The 20,816-nt window shown below is 49.5% G+C and overlaps 1 protein-coding gene across 3 annotated transcripts in view; it reads left to right on the plus strand.

Moving 5' to 3' along the window:
* The window catches only part of KIF13B (kinesin family member 13B), a 146,546-nt gene that overhangs the window by 56,540 nt on the left and 69,190 nt on the right, over positions 1–20,816 (plus strand). For all 3 annotated transcript variants that reach the window (XM_055142214.1, XM_055142222.1, XM_055142219.1), the window contains exons 6-13: positions 1,088–1,268; positions 4,856–4,943; positions 7,006–7,140; positions 9,516–9,628; positions 11,638–11,749; positions 15,030–15,242; positions 16,684–16,794; positions 19,747–19,881. In XM_055142214.1, coding sequence (XP_054998189.1) covers positions 1,088–1,268; positions 4,856–4,943; positions 7,006–7,140; positions 9,516–9,628; positions 11,638–11,749; positions 15,030–15,242; positions 16,684–16,794; positions 19,747–19,881 — 1,088 coding nt within the window. The remainder of the gene's footprint in view (positions 1–1,087; positions 1,269–4,855; positions 4,944–7,005; positions 7,141–9,515; positions 9,629–11,637; positions 11,750–15,029; positions 15,243–16,683; positions 16,795–19,746; positions 19,882–20,816) is intronic.

The raw sequence follows: 20,816 nt of genomic DNA on the forward strand, positions 1-20,816 counted from the left end.
GCCCAGAAAAAAAGGTTTCTTTAGTTACACATGATTGCCAAAGTAAATTCATTTGCTTTGGGGCCTCTGGGGTTCCATGTCCTGTTGTATGCTGTGGCTGGTGGTTGGGACCAAGCCCCCAAGTGTCCTTCACATGGGTCTTTCTAGTCCCTTGTAGAAAATCTTCAGGAAGCTTCGAATTTTCTATTGCTTTAGTAATTTCCTTCATTTTCTTTTACATGCAATTCTTTCTTTCTTTCTTTCTTTCTTTCTTTCTTTCTTTCTTTCTTTCTTTCTTTCTTTCTTTCTTTCTTTCTTTCTTTCTTTCTTTCTTTCTTTCCTTCCTTCCTTCCTTCCTTTCTTTCTTTCTTTCTTTCTTTCTTTCTTTCTTTCTTTCTTTCTTTCTTTCTTTCTTTCTTTCTTTCTTTCTCTCTCTCTTTCTTTCTTTTCTTTCTTTCTCTCTCTCTCTCTTTCTTTCCTTCTTTCTTTCTTTCTTTCTTTCTCACTTTTTTGGGTCATACACAGTGATGCTCAGGATTTTCTGTACAGCCAGTAATTCCTGGCTCTGCACTCAGGAATTACTCCTGGTGATGCTTGGGGAACCATATGGGATGCCAGGGATTGAACCCAGGTCGGCCACATGCAAGGCAAACGCTCTACCCGCTGTACTATCGCTCTAGCCCTCTTTCATTTATTTTCGTGAGGTGAGGGTGGGGGTTAGGTCTCTTCTGGCAGTGCTCAGGGGCTGTTCCTGATGGTGTGCAGGAGTGACCCCTGCAGTGACAGGGGTCAAACTGGGGTTGTCACTCGCTAGGCATGTGTCTTAGCCCCTGCACTCTCTCCAATCCAGTATTTTACTTATGAGCAAGGTTAAGGAAGGCTTATTACTTTTTCTTTTACATGCAAGGATCATTTACTTTTGACTTTTGCACATCCAATAGAATAGCTTCTATAGGTATTATTCGTCTCATTATAGTATTATAGCATAGTATAGTATTTGGGTATTTATGTTTTAGGAATTTTGCTAAGTGTCAGTAATTTACTATGCACAATTTATGTATCTAAATTTGTGAAAGGGTGAATAATGCGTGTGGTTTTCTGTTTCCAGGATCTGGAAAGTCTTACACCATGATGGGCACAGCTGACCAGCCTGGATTAATCCCAAGACTTTGCAGTGGACTCTTTGAACGAACTCAGAAGGAGGAAAACGAAGAGCAGAGCTTCAAAGTCGAAGTGTCCTACATGGAGATTTATAACGAGAAAGTTAGAGATCTTCTGGATCCCAAGGGGTAACTATCTCAGAGACTACAATGTGGAAGTATTCTGGACTCGGAAGACACTGAGGAACATTCCTCAAGTGAACGGGCCTTTGCGGTGCTGGAGGGGAGAGCCCTGACCCCGCACCCCTCCCCACCCAGGCTCGCCACGCCACACCCCGCATCCCGACAGCTGGTGAAGCCCTGTGTGCACCCTAGCAGGCAGCTAGCGAGTCGTCTGTGTCACTCATTTGCAGTTACACTGGGAGTCTGTGTGCATCCAGCTCTGACCCTAAGGCTGGCCTGCACAGGCTGGAGTTCAGGGGCAGTTCAGGGCCCGTGGAAACCCCATTTGGATGCAGGTAGAGGCTCACACCTTTCCCAGGTGTGTTGATGTGTTCAGAGCTGTGAAGAGAGACTTTTCGTGTTGTTGCTGCCCCCACCCCAACCTTTTTTTTTGCAGGGGGAGGTGTTTGGGCCATACCTGGCAATGCTCAGGAGCTACTTCTGGCTTAGTGCTCAGGGGTCCATAGGAGATGTTGAGGGTTGGATTATGGTTGGCCACATGCAAAGCAAACACCTGCAAACTTGCCTGTATTATGTCTCTGGCCCCATGCCTCTCTCTCTCTCTCTCTCTCTCTCTCTCTCTCTCTCTCTCTCTCTTTCTCTCTGTCTCAATAAAAAGCAACTAAGGCTCTTAATTTTATTATTTAATTGGGGGAGGGGTTGAGCCTACCTGGTGGTGATCCAGTGTCACTCCTGGCAGTGCTCGGGGGACCATGTGGGGTTGGCCTTACCTGCTCCCTCTACTCTCTCTCAGGCCCCCCAGACTGTTTTTTTTTTAATTAACCCAAGAAATTTCAGTACTTTGTCAGCATGCTATGAAATGAAGGAGAGGCACAGTGAGGGGATGAAATCTGGACCCCAGGGTCATTAACCCTAAAGGTTCCTGGAGGAGAATCGTGCCCCTTCCAGGCACCAGCTTTGGCTCCTGTGGTGGCTGTCGCTGTGCAGGTGGATGCCATTGAGCAGGGCTGCTGGTGGCAGAACTCCCGAGCTCAGATGCGAATGGGGGACCAGAGCAGAGGGGAGGGGACAGAATGGCCCAGCCCGAGCCAGTTGGCATGGGAGCAGTGCTGGGGGCAGGAGGGGTCACCTCGTGAGGTTGGGGGGCAGGCCATGGCCCCTGGCATTGAGCCGCAGCACGTCTCTTCTCTCTGGGGGGTCACCCCAAGGTGTGGTCAGTGGCTCTTCCTGACTCGGTGCTGGAGGGTCATGCCTGGCGCTCTCGGAACAGAATGCAGCTGCACTCAGCCTGCTGCGCTGTCTCCCTCCCATCCCCTGCCCCGAGTTTCCCTGGCGACAGATGCTCTCCAGGCCTTTACAGTGAGACTTGCTGGGCTCAGGGATTCCTAGACCAAACTTGGCCTTCCCTCTCGGAAGGATCTTTGTTATATGCCAGGTGCTAGACAAGCTACAAGGAAGGCAGAGCTCACAAGGGGACAGTTGAATTTTTCTGAGTCTTTTTCTTAGGGCCGGGGGGGCGAGGGGAGGAAGCAGAGGGGGTTTGGGGTGAGTACACCCATCAGTTCTCAGTGGCTACTTCCTCTTGGTGATGCTCAGGAGTCAGTCCTGGCAGTGTTTGGGGGACTGGACACTCCTTTCTGTGGCTGAGCCTGGAACCCCTGCACAGAAGACAAGTGGCCCAGCCAGGGACCCATCTTCCAGGCCTGCTGGAGAGTTTACAGCACAGTGGGACTTCTCAGGCTGGTGGAGGCTCTGAAACTTTTCAGAGGGATCATGGGCTGTGCCTGGGGCCTGGAGCTTGCCAGAAGTACTAGAGGCCTGGCCCAGGGTGCCCAGACTCAGAGCAGGGGGCAGGCCTGGCCGCCACTTCTGGCTCCTGTGCGCCCTTAGACCTCCGCTTCGGCCTGAGCCTTCGCCCCCATGAGGCCGTCACTTTCTTTGAGAGCCGGCTGCACCCACTCTTTCCCGAAATTTTTTACTGGCCTCGTTTCTCCACGTTGCTCACAGTCTGGAGGCGTTTCTTCTGTTTACCTCTGTCTCGTTTAGTAATGAGCACCTTGGACTTTGGGTTCCCCCAGTTTGGATCAGCTCCTCTAAGGAGAGGTGGGGAAGCTCTGGGCTGCTGTGAGCGTCTGTGGGTGGCACCCATGGGCTGAGGACGCGTTAAGGGCTCCACTGAAATCCTTTAGGATTTTGGAGCATTTCTGAAGTGTTGAGTTAAACGAACGGAAAGTTCTTTGGTGACCCCTTGGCAGCGAAAGAGATCTCAGGTGTTTTTCTTTGGTGGATTTTATTTTCTGTAGGCACTGGGCGGTGCTTGGAGGCTACTCCTGGCTTGGTGCGTTTTGGTTTAGTTCCAGGGTGTGTGGGGAATGGAATCTGGTCCCCCTGCATACAGAGCCTGTGCTCCGTTATTCAAGTGCTGATTTTAATTGTCTAGCGTCTGCCCTGTGTAACGATGAAGTTACGCTGCTTCACTCCGGAAATGATACAGTACTCGTCCTCTTTAAAAGCGAGAGAAATAAATGGCAAGAGTTAGACTAGGAAGAAAATATCCTGAATTGAACTAAGTCAAATGTTTGTTTTAGATCTATGTCATACAGAGTTTATAATTGTAAGAGAAAATTTTAAGAGTTTATCCTAGGGAGCAGTAAGATCCCAAATCACTAGAAAATATTGCATTACATCAAAATCACTTGGAATCTCACTACCAACAAATACTCTTTATTTTCACTGTAATGCTTCTGTTTTTAAAGAGCTTTTGAGAGACCCAATTCACATACCATACAATTGTCAACAAATATCCTTAATATTTGTTAGTTGAATCACTAAGTATGTTTTATGTGCTCGGTTTGGCAGCTGTCCTTACTGGCTTTAGCAGTTCCTTGTTTGATAAGAGGCACATTTATTTAACCAGTTCCTTTTTCTATACCTGTTGCAAAGATTACGTGAAGATTTTGCCTCCCTCCCCCCATTTTGGTAAAAGAACTGAATTTTTCCAATGTTAAAACAACCCACAGACAAGCCCAATTTCTTGCTTTTAAATCCTTATTTTAGGGAACAGGAGCAATAACACGGTGGGCAGGATGTTTGCCTTGCACGCTGCTGTCCTGATTTTCATCTTCAGCACCCCATATGGTCCCCTAGTCCTGCCAGGAGTGATTCCTGAGCACAGAGCCAGGCGTAAGCCCTGAGCACCACTGGGTGTGGCCAAAAAATCATTTTTAACTTGTGGGGTTTTGTTTGCCATTTTTGTTTCTCTCGCTCGCACAATTAACATTTATTGCGTCTCAGCCCTTTGTGCCCCTTCTGCCATCTGACAAGTGGCCCATTTGTCTACCGACGCTGCATTCCTCGGCAAATGCCGTCCCACGGGTGCCCCTGGGGTGCTGTGCTGTTCACCGCTCTGTGAAGGATCACTAACCAATCACGATTTTAGATTCCACTGAACATTCTTCGGGGGATCAAGTCAGTTGGTTTTACTTACTTGGGATCTTTGTTGAGTTTAGTGTGTGTTTTATGGTGTACAGATAGTTGAGTCCTTTGCAAACAGGACAGCGCTGAAAGAGTGTCTCTTTGTTCTGAATGAGCAGAAGCCGCCAGACGCTGAAAGTCCGAGAACACAGCGTCCTGGGACCCTATGTGGACGGACTCTCCAAGCTGGCCGTCACGAGCTACAAGGTAAGGGCAGCAGCCTTTGTATGAACCACTTCATGGCTATGTAGCAGCAAAGGGTTTCTGGCAGGGTTCGTGATGATTGTCTTCTGAAAGGAATAAAACTTCTAGAAGCATCCCTCAATAAGAAACTTACCTAGAGCAATACTCAGCTCTCTGGTAGGGAGTCAGTGTGTGAGCAGGTCTCTGCATCTGCAAGGGATCCTCGAAGGAGTGCGTCACATCACCAAATTGCTTCTGGTTGTGTTGGTGGAAAGAGACGAGCTGCTCTTCCAAGCCTGTTCCTCGATGAAGGAATCATCATACTTGGTTCTAAGGGCCCGTCGGTCCAGACCCCTCGTCCTGTTCCCTCTGTGTCGGTCACGCTTTGCATGCTGGGGGCGAGGGGGGTGGCGCGGATGGTAGTGGGAGGCTATGATGTAATATACATGGGACTTACACGTGTTCCAGTACCACAAGACCTGTGTACACAAGATCTGGCACTCTGTGTACACAGGAGTGTACTTACCAGCATAGCATGTGTCCATGAGTCCTTTATGGGTAGTTTCTCCCTTTTTGGGGGGCGGGGGAGAGTCCACGCCCAGCGGTGCTCAGTGGGGGGTGGAACCTGGGGGCTCCTGCCTGCACTTCAGCCTTTGGTCCATTTTCCTTTGTGGATAATTGCCAGATGGCTGGTATTAGACTCTCGTTCACTGAAACTTAGTTCTATGTCCTGTCTGAGCTGCAGAGGCATCTGGGAAATGTGTCTCTTTACTGTAACATGCTCAGTGGAAGATTGAAATCATTTAAAAATTTTTAAAAATTTTATTTTATTTTTACTTTTTGATGTTTGAGCCCTCAAGGGTTACTCCAGACTCTTCACTCAGGGATCAGTCCTGACGGTGCTTGGGAGATCATATGGGGTGCTGAGGAGTGAACCTAGGTTGGCCACACACAAGGCAGATGCCTTACCCACTGTACTGTCCCTCAGCCTTGGGAAATTGAACTTGTTTGCTATAATGTTAAGGAGGCTGAGGGGCCGGAGAGCTAGTCCAGTGGGTAAGGCATTTACTTTACATGTTGCTGTCAGGGTTTGAGCATTGGCGCCACCTATGGTCCTAGACTACCACCCAGGAGTGAGCCCTGAGCACTGTTGGGGGTGGCACCCCAAACTAAATAAATTCATTAAGAAAGGAGCTTGAGGAAAATAAATCTTTCTTGCACGTTTCATGTAATTATTTTTATTACTCACTAGAATCCCTTATAAGGTCAATGATAGTCTTTAGTCCTTATAGTTATTTATGAGGCTAAAATTCAGGTTGGTTAGGTAACTGTTTCACAACTTTGTAGCTCTGTTTGTTTTCTGGGTCACACCCAGCAGTGATCAGCTTGGCACCTGGGTGGGGGTGGGGGAAGCTCTTGATGGTGTTTGGGGGACCATGTGGTGCTGGGGATTGAACCCAGGGCTCCTGTGTACTCCGGCCCATTGGACTGCCTCTCTGGTCATTAGCAATGAAGAGCCCGTGACCTGTCATATCATGTTGACTTTGTCATATCAATCGTGGCAATGGGGTAGTAAATCTGTGCAGAAAATCTCCTTTTGAAAAGCAGGTCTGGTAAGACATATACAGTGATCTGCCTGTGAGAAGTTGTGGGTTATCTTTTCTGTTGCCTGTTTCTATGACTAATTTGATTGAACAATTAATTTCTTTTGCTTCTATAATTAAACTAATTCCCCCCTCCCCTGCAAACATCTAGATAAAGGAGGGTTGACATGGCCTGTTTTTCATGCCAGCTTCCATTTGTTGGACTCAACGTGTAACTTCTAACCTGTTCATTTTCTTAGTCTAAGTTGCCACTTTTAATGTTTGCAACTACAGAAAATAACGTACCTTAGTTGAACTTTCAAAGGCAATATTAGGCTGTTGTAGTCTCAGGAGGGCTTAATATTGACTGAACAATAGCACGCCAGCTCCAAAACGTGTCTGACGGAAGAGAGAGAGAGAGACTCAGCACGGATTGTGCCAGACAGCTTCCTCCTCGTCCTCCAACGGTTCCTGAAACGCGTGTCTGTGACCTGTCCCTGCAGGATATCGAGTCTCTGATGTCAGAGGGAAACAAGTCCCGCACAGTGGCTGCCACCAACATGAACGAAGAGAGCAGCCGGTCCCACGCAGTCTTCAAAATCACCCTCACACACACTCTGTACGACGTGAAGTCCGGGGTAGGTGTTCCCGAATGATGCTTCCCCTGGAAGAATTGGGATGTGCATCGTTTATGGTGTCTGCCACTGGGGCTCATTGGCTTGAAACCCAGTAGCATGTGTCAGGTCAGACTCAGGATAATACCCAGAGGCCACCCTAGCAAACGGCAGGGTTTAGTGGCAGGAAGGCAGTGACTAGAATTGTCAGGGTGTTGGAAGAGGGGAGAGTTCCACATGGCACCCGAACACACACATCATCCTCCAGCCACGCTCTGCCCCCGAGGCTTCAGATGGCACAGTTCAGGGCTCAGATGGCAAGGAGGCCCAAGCCTGGCCCCCCAGACACTCCCGTGGACAAGGGCTTCCTTTCACAGGCTCAGTCACCTGCGGAAAGCACCATGGAAGGGGCGGGTGTGGGGAGTGGGAGGCGGTTAAGTCCTCTTGACTCCTGCTTGCCAGACCATGAGCAAGTGTCTCTCACCGACACAACCCAGGCACACCCTGAATCCTGGCATGAGGAAGTCTGGGAAGCGGGCGTCCTACTACCCTTTTTAGTGACACGGGGCCAGGGCAGAACCGCCTGCGGTGGTGGGCCGGTGTCTGCACGGCGACGTCTGTTCACTGGTGTTGGCGTGCCAGCCCAAGTCGTGGGTGTCACTGGGGTGGTTGAACCGTGGAGTTGGAGAATTAGGGAATCATTTTTGAGTATTTGGTTTCAAAGCTTAGGAAGCATAAGCCAGAAAGAGCCATTTAAGCTTTGCCACCCTGAAAACATCTCGGATATGTTGTTTTCTCTCTCCTTTTGGCATACTCCATTATGCCTCCCCCCTCGGTGAATCAGCTGCAAATATCAGAAGTTAAATCATCGTGCTGGCACAATGCTAGGTTTTGGCAAGATTTTCATTTACTGAAGCACATTTTCTTTTCTTTCTTTCTTTCTTTTTTTTTTTACCGTCACAGCAAGATTAGTATAACAACAAAAAGTTCTTTGTTTTCTATTTCTCTTTTAGCATAAGATGAAAACGTATTGAATTGTTTTTTTAAACCCCCAAATACTTTTGATTTGGGAAAGCTGAATATCCTCTTGTTTGCAACGTAGGGAATAAAATATAAATATATATATTTTAATGGGAAGCTCTTAAACAGGATCCAGCATAGGCATGGCTCTGGATTCTTCGTATTGCTGCGGAGCAGGGCCATCTGTGATGCGTGTGATTTGACACGGGAACATTTTTTGATGACAGAAAATGTCACTGTTTATGCATTTATGTAGTAACTAATTAGTATATGAATTTGATGCCTGGAATTATGAATTTGATGCCTAGGAGTATTATATATGAATAATATGAAAACTTTTAGAACGTGTTTTGTTTTTGTTTTTTTGGGACCACACCCAGTCATATGGGGTTACTCAGAGGTTATTCAGCCCTACTCACTATACTTTCTAGCACTAAAGTGTCATGTTGTTTTGTTGTTGCTGTTTTTGTTTTTGATTTTTGGGTCACACCCAGTGATGCTCAGGGGTTATTCCTGGCTCTGCACTCAGGAATTACTCCTGGCGATTCTGGGGGACTGTATGGGATGCTGGGAATCGAACCCGGATTGGCCACATGCAAAGCAAACGCACTCCCTGCTGTGCTATTGCTCAGCCCCATAAGGTGTTTTTTTTTTAATTTGTGTAAGAATCGCAAACATTTTCCCTCAGTATTATAAATGAATAGTTACAAAATTTTATGTATACTTTGAAATCAGATTTCAATAATAAATTGAGTTCCCTTCAATAAAATGTCCATCGGTTGGCACTATCTTCTATTGTTTGTTTGTTTTGGGGGTCACACCCAGTGATGCTCTGGGCTTACCCCTGGCTTTGTGCTTAGGGGTCACTCCTCATGAGCCTGGACACTCTATGTGGTGCTGGGGATTAAACTGGGTTGGGCCCCTGCAAAGCAAATGCCTTCCCCATGGTCCTATCTCTCCGGCCCCTGGGGACACTAGTTGAAGTTCGTTGAAGTCTGTGTCATTTTGTGACTGTCTACTAGACTGGACAGTTTTTAGTCTCTGAACAGCACAAATGGACTTTGGAATAGTAATAATGGCATATTATATAAATTATATATAAAGACTCTTCCCAGGCTAAGCTGCTGCCTCTGCACGAGGCTGACCCCAGATTGGCTCCTGGCATTGCAGTCGGGTCCCCTGAGCACCCCTGGGTGTGCCCTTGCCCCAGCATAGTCCCAGGGATAGATCTGAAGCCCCACTGGGTATGACCTAAATTCAGTACCCCCCCCATACCCCGCCAAGATCTCCTTACTAAAGGAATGTGATAAGAACTCCCCAGGAAAGAGGCGACTGTGTTCTGTGTTCTGTGGGTTCACCTTCCTCCCTCTCCCTTCCAGACATCTGGAGAGAAAGTGGGCAAGCTGAGCTTAGTGGACCTGGCCGGCAGTGAGCGTGCCACCAAGACGGGAGCGGCGGGGGACCGGTTGAAAGAGGGCAGCAACATCAACAAGTCAGTGTGACGCCCAGCCGGGCTCAGGGTGTCCCTGTGAGGGAAGTCGGGGGCCATCGGGAGCTGCAAGTGAGGAGCAGGTCAGGCATTTCCCGAGGCCTGTGTTTGTCTGGGCTCGAGCCTGGTGAGAGCTTGGCCAAGGCGCCCAAGGGCAGGAGTGGGGGGTGTGCACAGACCCAGCTCAGGGCCTGGAGCTCAGCTCCTTTTTTTTTTTTTTGCTTTTTGGGTCATACCCGACTGTGCGCAGGGGTTACTCCTGGCTCATGCACTCAGGAATTACTCCTGGCGGTGCTCAGGGGACCATCTGGGATGCTGGGAACCAAACCAGGTGGACCTAGTGCAAGGCAAATGCCCTACCCACTGTGCTATCACTCCAGCCCCTCAACTCCTTAGATTGCCCGCATTCCTCCCTGGAATGGACGGATCTTTTACTCTATGGCCACCACTTCCTCCCTTTCTCTCCTGTCATATTTCTTCTTCTTCTTCTTTTTCTTTTTTTTTTTGCTTTTTGGGTCACACCCAGCATTGCACAAGGGTTACTTCTGGCTCATGTACTAGGAATACGCCTGGTGGTGCTCAGGGGACCATATAGGATGCTGGGAATCAAATCTGGGTTGGCTGCGTGCAAGGCACACGCCCTACCCGCTGTGCTATTGCTCCAGTTCCTTGTCATATTTCTTTTTTTTTTTTTGGCTTTTTGGGTCACACCCGGCAATGCACAGGGGTTACTCCTGGCTCATGCACTCAGGGGTTACTCCTGGCGGTGCTCAGGGGACCATATGGGATGCTGGGAATTGAACCTGGGTAGGCCGCGTGCAAGGCAAACGCCCTACCCGCTGTGCTATTGCTCCAGCCCCCTGCCTGTCATATTTCTTAAGTAAAGCAATTTCACCCCATGCCTGCCCCGAGGACCTGGTGGCGCTCTGGGGCCGTTGGTGCTTGGTGGCAGGCTGAGAGGCAGCAGTGCCAAGCCCCTTCCAAATTCTCTCCAGACATTGGCCCCTGCCTCGGGTGGGGCCTGGGCAGCCTGGGAACCACGAAAGTGACAGGTCTTCAGCCCTGAGCACACGTGGGCCTCGCTGCTGTATGACGGCCTTGCCTCCATAGTCCATGCCTCAAGCTTCTTTCACCAGCGATGGTTTCTAAATTTGGGCTAAGCTGTGAGCTCCTGGGCACAGGAATCTGAATCTTTCCTGTCCTTATGGTTCCCCAGACACACAGCACAGAAGTGTGACATTGTCCCAGCCCGAGACCCTGAACACAGACACCCAAAGCTGTGTGATGATGGGCTCCGTCCATTTCAGTTGCATTTAGTTTACTTCGGGAGGAGGGGCATTTAGGGACACATCCCACAGTGCTCAGGAGTTCCTCCTGGCTCTATGCTCAGGGATTACCCCTGACAGGCTCAGCTCGGGGGACCCGATGGGAGGCTGTGAATTATACCCAGGTGGGCTGTATGCAGGCAGATGCCCTATATTATTGCCCCAGCCTCTGGGGGCAAGGGTGGGAGTTGGGGGAGGGGCTGTGTTTTCATGTCCTGTTTGTGGCTTCCTTTTTAAAAATCTATTTATTTATTTATTTTTGCTTTTTTGGTCACACCCGGCAATGCACAGGGGTTACTCCTGGCTCTGCACTCAGAAATTACCCCTGGCAGTGCTCAGGGGACTATATGGGATGCTGGGAATCGAACCTGGGTCAGCTGCGTGCAAGGGAAACGCCTTACCCGCCATGCTATTGCTCCAGCCCCTGGCTTCCTTTCTTAAAGACAGGCTGTGTTTGTGCGGTTCTCCTTAAAGATGAACAGTTCACATTTTTAGTTTACAACAGTTGGGGGGAACTGAGCTAAGCAGTTTTATGGTTTCGGCCACTAGTATTAGAGGGAGACTGACTTTCAGGGGTGTTAGGGTTGAAAAGGAGATGGGGATGCTGATAGCAGCGCTGTCCGTGCACCGCCACGAGGGCAGGCACGCGCTGTGCGGTGTCGTTGCTTCTCACACGTCTCCCTGCAGGTCCCTCACCACCCTCGGCCTGGTCATCTCCGCCCTGGCAGACCAGAGTGCTGGCAAAAACAAGAACAAATTCGTTCCCTATCGTGACTCCGTCCTCACTTGGCTGCTCAAAGTAAGTCTCCCCTCCCCACCTCCGCCCCCTCGCCCCCATTCCTGGCATGCTCTGGGTGGTTGGTGGAAGGGGAAGTCCAGAGTGGACCGTCCTGCCCGCTGAGCATTCCCCTCACCCCGTTCATCCAGTCTCGTGGCTCTGAAATGTGACCACAGCCTGATGGATTTAGCACGGGTCGCTTCTGACTCACCAGAACCTGGGAGAAGGTTGAAGTTGGTGTGTGCTGTGTCACTCTTGCTTTTGAGATTTGGGGCGTATCGAAAAGGGACAGTGTGAACCCTGGACACTTACTCTCTCACACTCCCTGTGCTGGGCGGGCTCGTACTTTGGACCTTGTTTCTCTAACTTCCTGTGATCTTTAGGGCTTGCTGTTGCCGCGTTTGTGACAGGTGTTGAGAACATCAGGCTGAGTTAGGCACAGCTGCCTGGTCCCCTGGGAGCAAGAGCCTGCTTCCTTCTGCTCTCTGTCCTGCTGAAGTTTCCTTGGTCTTCAACTTGACTCGTTAAAATTCTGTGTACTATTTGCACAGACCGTAGTAAATGAAACTTGCCGAAGTAGAAACTTGAGTGGAATCCTGCCTTTGACCAAAGCACAGTCAAATTGTGGAAATTTCAAACAAAGGGATAAGCAAACAAATTCTTAGTCGTTAGAAAACCACTTGTACGTCACTCTTGAATTGAAGGGGTATTACAACACATTTCACCGCCAATGAGCTAATTGTTCTGGTTCATTTGGCAACAGTTAAGCTTGAAATCTCATTTGTTTGATTTCTACAAGAAGTCTTGCTAAGAGACTTCTTCCTCAAACTTTTCACAGAAAAGTTTTCTGATAATTCATGAGTGTTTTTAGGATATGTCTGATTTGAAGGACATAAAAATATTGCCCCTGTTATTTCATTGTTACTGTTTCAGTACATTGAAACTGACAGTAGGAAGTATTTAATATAAGTTGACTGAAAATGCCTATCACTGTCACTTATCACTGTCATCCCCTTACTCATCGATTTGCTCGAGTGGGCACCAGTAACATCTCCATTGTGAGACTTGTTGTTACTGTTTTTTGGCATATCGAATACGCCACGGGTAGCTTGCCAGGCTCTGTCGTGCGGGTGAGATACTCTCGGTAGGTAGCTTGCTGGGCTCTCCAAGAGAGGCAGAGGAATTGAACCTGGGTCAGCTGCCTGCAAGGCAAACACCCTATCCGCTGTGCTATTGCTCCAGCCTGAAAATGCCTATAGTAATTTTTTTTAAAGTTCTTATTGGGGCTCCAACTGGTAGAGCCTGGGGCCACACAGGGTTGGTGATTGAGCAAGGGTCTCACACATGCCAGTCGTGTGATCTGCCACCTGAGCCACGTCACAGCTCCTGAGTAATAACTGGAGGTCCAGCTTTGAAGCTGGAGTCAGGACACCTTGTTTCTGGAGCTCCTGGAACCATCCAGGGCTTTATGCCCACGAGCTGTTTCCTATAGGGATGGTCATTGGTATGTCCCCATTTCCCCCCATGGCAGGGGACAGGGACCAGGACAAGACACAGCCCCTTATCATCTTTCTCCGAGGCTGTGCCCCTTTTTTTCATCCGAAGGGATAACACCCAACTTCCCCAGTGTTGAGAGACACTGTTGAAAAGACTTTAAGAACAAAATGAAACTCTTTTTAGAGAACCCAGGTAATTATCGCAATTTCTGTGTGTTCAGTCTTCCTTAGTTTCATTTTGGTGCTCAAGGGTTACTCCCTCCTCTGTGCTCAGGGATGCCTCCTGCAGTGCTCAGGGCTCAGGGGACTTTTCAGTGCTGGGGACTGAACCAGAGCTTCCTGCATGCGAAGCCTGCAGCCCTTGCTTTTTTTTTTTTTCTTTTTGGGTCACACCTGGCTATGCACAGGGGTTACTCCTGACTCTGCACTCAGGAATCACCCCTGGCGGTGCTCAGGGAACCATATGGGATGCTGGGAATCAAACCTGGGTTGGCCGTGTGCAAGGGAAATGCCCTACCCGCTGTGCTATGGTTCCAGCCCAGCCCTTGCCTTTTGTTTTAGTGTTTTGTGTTATTTTGGCCCTTTTTATTCTGCTGTTTTTTTTGGGGGGGGGGTTGGGAGAAGAGCCACACCCGGAGTTGCTCAGGGGTTACTCCTGGCTCTGCATTCAGGAATCACTCCTGGCTGGCTCTGAGGACCATATGGGATGCTGGGGATTGACCCTGGGTCGGCTGCATGCAAGGCAAGTGCCCTATCCAATATACTATCTCTCTGGCCCACCTTTTCTTTTTCTTGATGATGCTCATTCATTTTTAGATCTCAGATGCCACTTTCTCTGGGAATCACTGTAACCTTGGTGTGTTTTCCCAGACCTTCCCGCCTGTCTTCCTGCTTTGGTTGTCTTGTAAAGCGTTTGCTCCTCAGCATGGCCCTCTGGGTGGTGAAGGCCACGGAGAGTTGAATGAATGAATCACTTCTGCCCTACTCCAGCCGACCCTTATGACCTTTGCCAAGTCTGCCACTCTTCCGGGGTCTCGATTTCTTGCCTGTATAATGAAGTAATTTGATTAGGTGACTTAAAAAGAATTCTTTCAGTTTAAAAAAAAAAATCATGACTTTCCAAAATTAAATTTCTTTCCTCTGTCCATTTAATTTGCAATTGCTGCCTTCGAAACAAAGCTCATTTGATTTGCCTAATTAAACAATTAAAGAATACACAAGAGACTTTATGCTTTCCGGGCCCCCCCCCCCCCCGAATGAGTGCCACTTCCTTTGTTGCTGTGTCCTGTCAGCTAACTGTTGCATTTCCACTCAGGATTTAAGATATTAAGTATTTGTTGTTTTGCAGCATAAACTGCATGTGTTTCTCCCTTGCAGCCCAGTGCATTTTCTCTTCCCGTGGGGTACGGGAAGGCTTGTCAGAGAAGACAAACTGGGCTGCGGGGCAGCTCGGTGGCCGGAGCACATGCCCGGTCTGCAGGGTCCCCAGGGCCCGGCCTCTGGCACCAAAGCAGCCCCAGAGTTCTGCTGCCTCTTGGCCCCGAACAGAACAAAGCACAAACAGAAAGAGGATGCTAGGGCTTAGAGTTAATTTTTCTGAGCGTGAAATGGACGTAGGCTTCACTGCGTTTTCTTTCACTCTCTGCCCAGGAGTAGCTCCAGAGCGCGCCCCTTGGACTCGAGGGCGCAGGCCTGCTTTCTTCCTCACGTGTCTCTCCCTCGGGGTGCCGCCACGCCGTTCCTGACTTCCACTCCCCCACCCACTGTCCGCTTGCCACTGTGACTCAGTGTCCCTTCCCCTCCAGGACAGTCTCGGGGGAAACAGCAAGACGGCCATGGTGGCCACGGTGAGCCCGGCGGCGGATAACTATGACGAGACCCTGTCCACGCTGCGCTACGCCGACCGTGCCAAGCACATCGTGAACCACGCCGTGGTGAACGAGGACCCCAACGCCCGCATCATCCGGGACCTGCGCGAAGAGGTGGAGAAGCTGCGGGAGCAGCTGACCAAAGCCGAGGTGCGACTCTCACACCCCAGTGCTCCCTCCTCAGTCCCAGCCTCCCCGGGGCCAGCAGCCCCCTGAGAGCTTCTGAGTTTCCTATGGGAGAAAAGTCTGAGGGCCAGGCAAAGGAGAGAGCTCCCATGGAAATGCGGTTCTAGAGGAGCTAGAGGATCGGATGATAAGGGGGGAGTAAAGAGAATGGAGTTTCCAGGGTACAGGCAGGAGAGGGAGGCGGGGCAGGGGGGTTAGGGGTAGAACGGGGTGCGGGGGGAAGAACAGGGGAGAGGAGAGAAGAGGTAGAGGAAGAAAGAGGGAGGGAGAGGAGAGGAGAGAAGAGAGAGATGGAGAGAGTGGGGAGAGAGGAGATGGAGGAGAAAGGGAGAGAGAGGGAGAGAGAGGGTAGAGAGAGGGAGAGAGAGGGGAGAGAGAGGAGAGAGGAGAGGAAAATAGAGAGGGAAGAGAGGAGAGGGGAAAAGAGAAAGAGTAGAGAGAGAAAGAGAGAGAGAGAACCATCAAATTTTATTCATTTCAGTGTGAAAAATGGTGTTTCCTGGGCATAGATAACTGGGAGCAGAATCAGATTTCTGTTTTATCATTCGATAACCAGTTGAGGTGAAACTGCCACCTTACTATCTAAGGGAAGTCTTGTACACCCTAATCTACACTTTTGTGGGTTGATTCTGTTTGTAAAACAGCGGTTCACCGCAGAACTCCCCCCGTCGGAGAAGTGCTCTTTCTAACTGTATAGTCACTGAGACTTGCTGCTCACTCCCCGTGGGTTTGAGAAAACACACAATTCTAGTTGGTCTGCAGCCTCTTAGGAGTCGTAGGGATATGGTCTGGGTACTCTTTCATTTGTGCCTGGTCCCGAAGTGGGGGTCCTTCCTGGACGCGGGGTGACAGCCCCCTTCCCCTCAGCACCTGTCTGGCACTAAGTCTCTTCCATACGCGGTCAGGGCACTCACAGTGACCGTATTCTCACCTGTTGAATTGTAGCCTGATCCACAGGGATAATTTCACAGTTAATCCAGATTCTTTGACATCTTGTTTTCTGCCTTCCTGGTATTAATAATACCGTGCAGTTTGCATTTTGTTCAAATTTGTTCTGTCTGTAAACTGAGTCTGGAAGCCGTGGGTGTGGAATCAGCCATCAGGTGATTCTTGAGCCCTGTCAGGCTGTCAGAGCTGCAGTTTCTGCCTCGTCAGGTCCGGAGCTTCGTGCTGACTGTTGGTTGGAGGCAAAGGGAAGGGTTTGAGGCTTCTTTCCAGTCCCTCGTGGACAACCTGGTGGGCATTTGGTGCCTAGGGCCTGCGTCTGTGGCACATGTGGCTCTTGCTGGTAGGTCCCGGGGGCACCCGCGTTCCCGGTGCTAACTCTTGCTTGTGCCCTGGACTTCGCTTCTGCCTTCTCTACGGTGTCCCGCAGGCACTTCACAAACCAACACTTTGCTTGTAGGCAATGAAATCTCCTGAGCTCAAAGACCGGCTGGAGGAATCGGAGAAGCTCATCCAGGAAATGACAGTGACGTGGGAGGAGAAGCTAAGGAAGACCGAGGAGATCGCACAGGTGGGTCTGGAGGCGGATCCCGGGAACCGGCTACCGCCTGTCACCCAAGCACACCCATCTTTCCATGTGCCTGATGGGCGGTCCCGCCCTTGTGGAGTTGAAAGGTCAGATTAGTGCCATGATTGGAGTCAGTTTCCGTTACTGTTTAAAAATGTATTTTTTTCAAACTAGACCAAAACGTGAGGGGGGAAGAGTCAACTCCCATGCGTCCAGCCCCCAGCTGCATTGAAGCTCTGCAAACAGCGGGTCTTGGTTTATCTGTACCATACTCAGGGTTATTCTCGAAGCCTCCCATTTACAGAGCGAGCACCGGCCAGTGCAGCACTTCTCTGCGTTTCGCTGTTTGTTTCCCTCCATTCGCAGCCTTTCTCTTAGCTGTCCAGTTTGGAACTGGTTTGTGAGCTTTTGGGCCACCTGGTGAAGCGTAGACCCTGCCAAGCTGTGGGTCTGCGGACACCTTCCTTTTATACCCTTCTTCCTAGGCTGTGCTCTCCACCCAGGCCTCAGTTTACCCAGTTCTCTGTTTCTCTATCTACAAGGCCAGACTTTGCTGCAATGAGACTGCATTCCTGTGCCTCCCCTCCCCTTCCCTCCCTCCCCCTTTCCTTCCTCCCTTCTCTTTTCTTTCCTGGTTTTTTGGGATGCAGAGATGCAGGGCTGGGGATCAAATCTGGGTCTCCCACCTGCAAAGCACATGAACTAATCTTTTCAGCTACCTCCCAAGTACACACAAACCACTCCTTCCCCACCTTTTTTTTTTTTGCATGGTGAGCTTTCTTCTGTCTCACTGGACCAGCCCTGCTCTGTTGATCATTGACTTCCTTGCAACACACACTCACAGTTCCCGGAATGTCCTTCTGGGTGGTGGTCACAGATTATTAGTAGGTTATCGAGGGAAGAAGTGGTTTGTGCTTGGGCAGCTCTGGGGAGTATCCGTGGGAAGCCAGTGGATTGGGATTTCTCCGGAGGCTCCCCGGCACCGCTGGGTGGGTCTCCTCCAAGTCTCCATATGGCCCCTCTGTGCTGTGTGCTTCCACGCCCCTCGGTTATGACTTTCTGACCTCTGTCCAATATTGATTACTAAATGTGGAATAAATGTCACGGGACAGAGGGTCATCAGGGCTATCGAGCAAACATGAGGGGAGGAAGGAATAAAAGTGAATGATTCTCTAGGGCAGCAGTAAGAAACTAGCATCTATAGTTAGGCATTTTCCTGCAATTTGAGTTTTTATAATTGCAAGGAAAAAACCCACAAAATTTTTATCTAAACCAAAAAGTGGCACAATAGGGGGATACTGTCAAATCTCTGCTGTGTAGGCCACTCAAAACTTTGATTAAGGAATGTTTGCAATGTCTAGGAATAAGTTCACATATTAAAAGTATAGGGCTGGAGCAATAGCACAGCAGGTAGGGTGTTTGCCTTGTACGTGACCAACCTTCATTCAATTCCCAGCATCCCGTATGGTCCCCCAAACACCGCCAGGAGTAATTCCTGAATGCAAACCCAGGAATAACCCCTGGGCATCACCGGTGTGACCCGAAAAGCAAAAAAAAAAAAAAGAAGTATACCATGAGGGGTCAGGGAAGTATCGCAGTAATAAATTGCTGGCCTTGCACTTGTCCGATTCCCCCAGACACCCCCATATGATCCCTTGAGCCCACCAGGAGCGATTCCTGAGCACTGCTGTGAGGTCTCAAAACAAAATCAGTATCACATGAGAAAATATATATTACTGACGTAATAAAATAAAATAAATATCACTTCTGGTATCATAGGCTGAATGATTTTTTTCTATCAAGTGTCAGTAGATATCCCACTCTTCAAGGACACTGCAGTCCAGCTCTGCCATCGAGGCCATGAATAATATGTCAGTAAATGGGTATAGTTACGCTCCATGAAACTTTATTTACAAAACTAAGTGGCAGCTTGGGTTTTGACCAGGGGCATGATTTGACCACACCTGACCCACCTCAACATTGTAATTTCACTTAAGTACGCATTTTTTTTTTTGCCCCTGGCTATGGGTGATGTTCTGTCAGTCAAGGGCGAGGCAGATGGCCCTTTGTTCATCCTACCTTGGTGCCGGGTTGGTGACCAGGGATGTTTCATGCGTGGGGTACATTTTTTAAAAGTCTTCATAGATTTAAAATTTTAATCTTTAAGCTATCCCACGGGTGTGTGCCATACAAAGACACAGCTGGGTATGTCTCCTACCAGGGACAGCTGCCGAGTCTGAGGGCAAGCCTCAGTGAGAGAGTTCATGCGAGGTCTCGTAAGCTCAGGCGGGTCTTGGTGCTCTTGGGGCTAGCTGAGCTGGGGTTCTGGGTCCCCAAGCGGGTGACAGGATGGTAGGCAGAAGCAGGACACCAGACAGAGGGCTTGCCTGGGAGTCTGACACTGAGGACGTCACCTGGGAAAACATGGCCATCTTCGTGTTTTAGAAAGATGAATTGACTGAAAGACATGCGCATTTGCTCACATGTGTAGAATTAGGTTTTTTAAAAAAAGATTAATTCACAATGTTGCTTATTTTCAAGAATGTATAGTACTTGGTTGTGTTTGCAGTGGGTCCATTTTTGTAAAAAGCTTTAAATTTTTTGTTTTGGGGCCACACCCAGCAGTGCTTGGGAGCCGTTCGTGGCTCTGAGCTTGGGGGTCTCCCTTACTGGTGCACCAGCGGCCGTGTGGTGCTGGGGGTCGAGCCCAGGCCTCCTGCCTGCACAGTATGCGCCCACCAGTTGCACTTCCTGTTTTCCTGCCACCCCCGCCCCAAGAAAAGTTTAATTAGTAAAACAAAAGAGCATTAGATAGTTTTGAGGGAGAAACAAGTTCTGCTTTGCCATGCCAGGTCCTGAGATCCCTTATGTGAATGCTAGAGGTTTTCAGTAACAACACTACCCTAAGGCCCAAGCCTCGGAACTGCAGTGACTGTCTCTCTGTTCCATGTGTAGGAGCGCCAGAAACAGCTGGAGAGCCTTGGAATATCCCTTCAGTCTTCAGGAATCAAAGTGGGGGATGATAAGTGTTTCCTCGTTAACCTCAACGCTGACCCCGCCCTCAATGAACTTCTGGTTTACTACTTAAAGGTGAGGTCATGTGCTTTGTTCCTGTTTCCTGCTGCCAGAGTCTGTCCCACAGGGTTGCTTTAAACTTGTAAGGTAGCATTGTAGCACTGTTCTCCGTCCGTTGTTCATCGATTTGCTGGAGCGGGCACCAGTAATGTCTCCATTGTGAGACTTGTTACTGTTTTGGCCATATCAAATATGCCATGGGTAGCTTGCCAGGCTTTGCCATGCGGGCAGGATACTCTCGGTAGCTTGCTGGGCTCTCCGAGAGGGACAGAAGAATCAAACCCGGTTGACCGCGTGCAAGGCAAATGCCCTACCCAACTGTGTTATCAGTCCAGTCCAAACTTATAATACCTTGCTTATTTTTGTTGGAAAAAACAGGATGTAGGAAAGTCTTGAGTTTCTGGGATCAGTTTCCCTTTATAGTCTTGGATTTTTTTTGTTGTTTTTGCTGTTTGTTTTGGGGGCCACACCCAGGGACAGTGCTCAGGACTTACTCCTGGCTCTGCACTGAGGGATCACTCTTGGTGGGTGTTGGGGAACCATATGGGGTGCTGGGGCTTGAACCCCAGTTGGTGAGATGCAAGGCAGCACTTCACCCGTTGTATCATGGCTCTGGTCCCTCTATAGCCTCAGGCAGGGAGGCTGGGGGCACAGCAGGCTGTGCCTGGGGCAGCACTTGGAACTGGGACTCCGTCGCTCAAAACTCACTTTCCAACCCCTTGAGTCCCCTCCCTGGCACTCCTCTCCCCTTTTTAAAAAGCTGTTGCAGGTGCTGTCCTGGGCAGTGCTTGAGGTGGGTAGGGAACAGGGGGCTTAGGGCCCAGCTTGGGGATGTTCAGGCGGCATTTAGTGCTGCCTATGCCAGGCCTGCACTTGGCTCTCTGAGCCAGGTTGCTGCTTCCCTGGGTGGTCTTTTATTTTTTTCTTTTTTGGGTCACACCTGGAGATGC

Source organism: Sorex araneus, chromosome 1 (genome assembly GCF_027595985.1).
Source record: "Sorex araneus isolate mSorAra2 chromosome 1, mSorAra2.pri, whole genome shotgun sequence".
Taxonomy (NCBI): domain Eukaryota; kingdom Metazoa; phylum Chordata; class Mammalia; order Eulipotyphla; family Soricidae; genus Sorex; species Sorex araneus.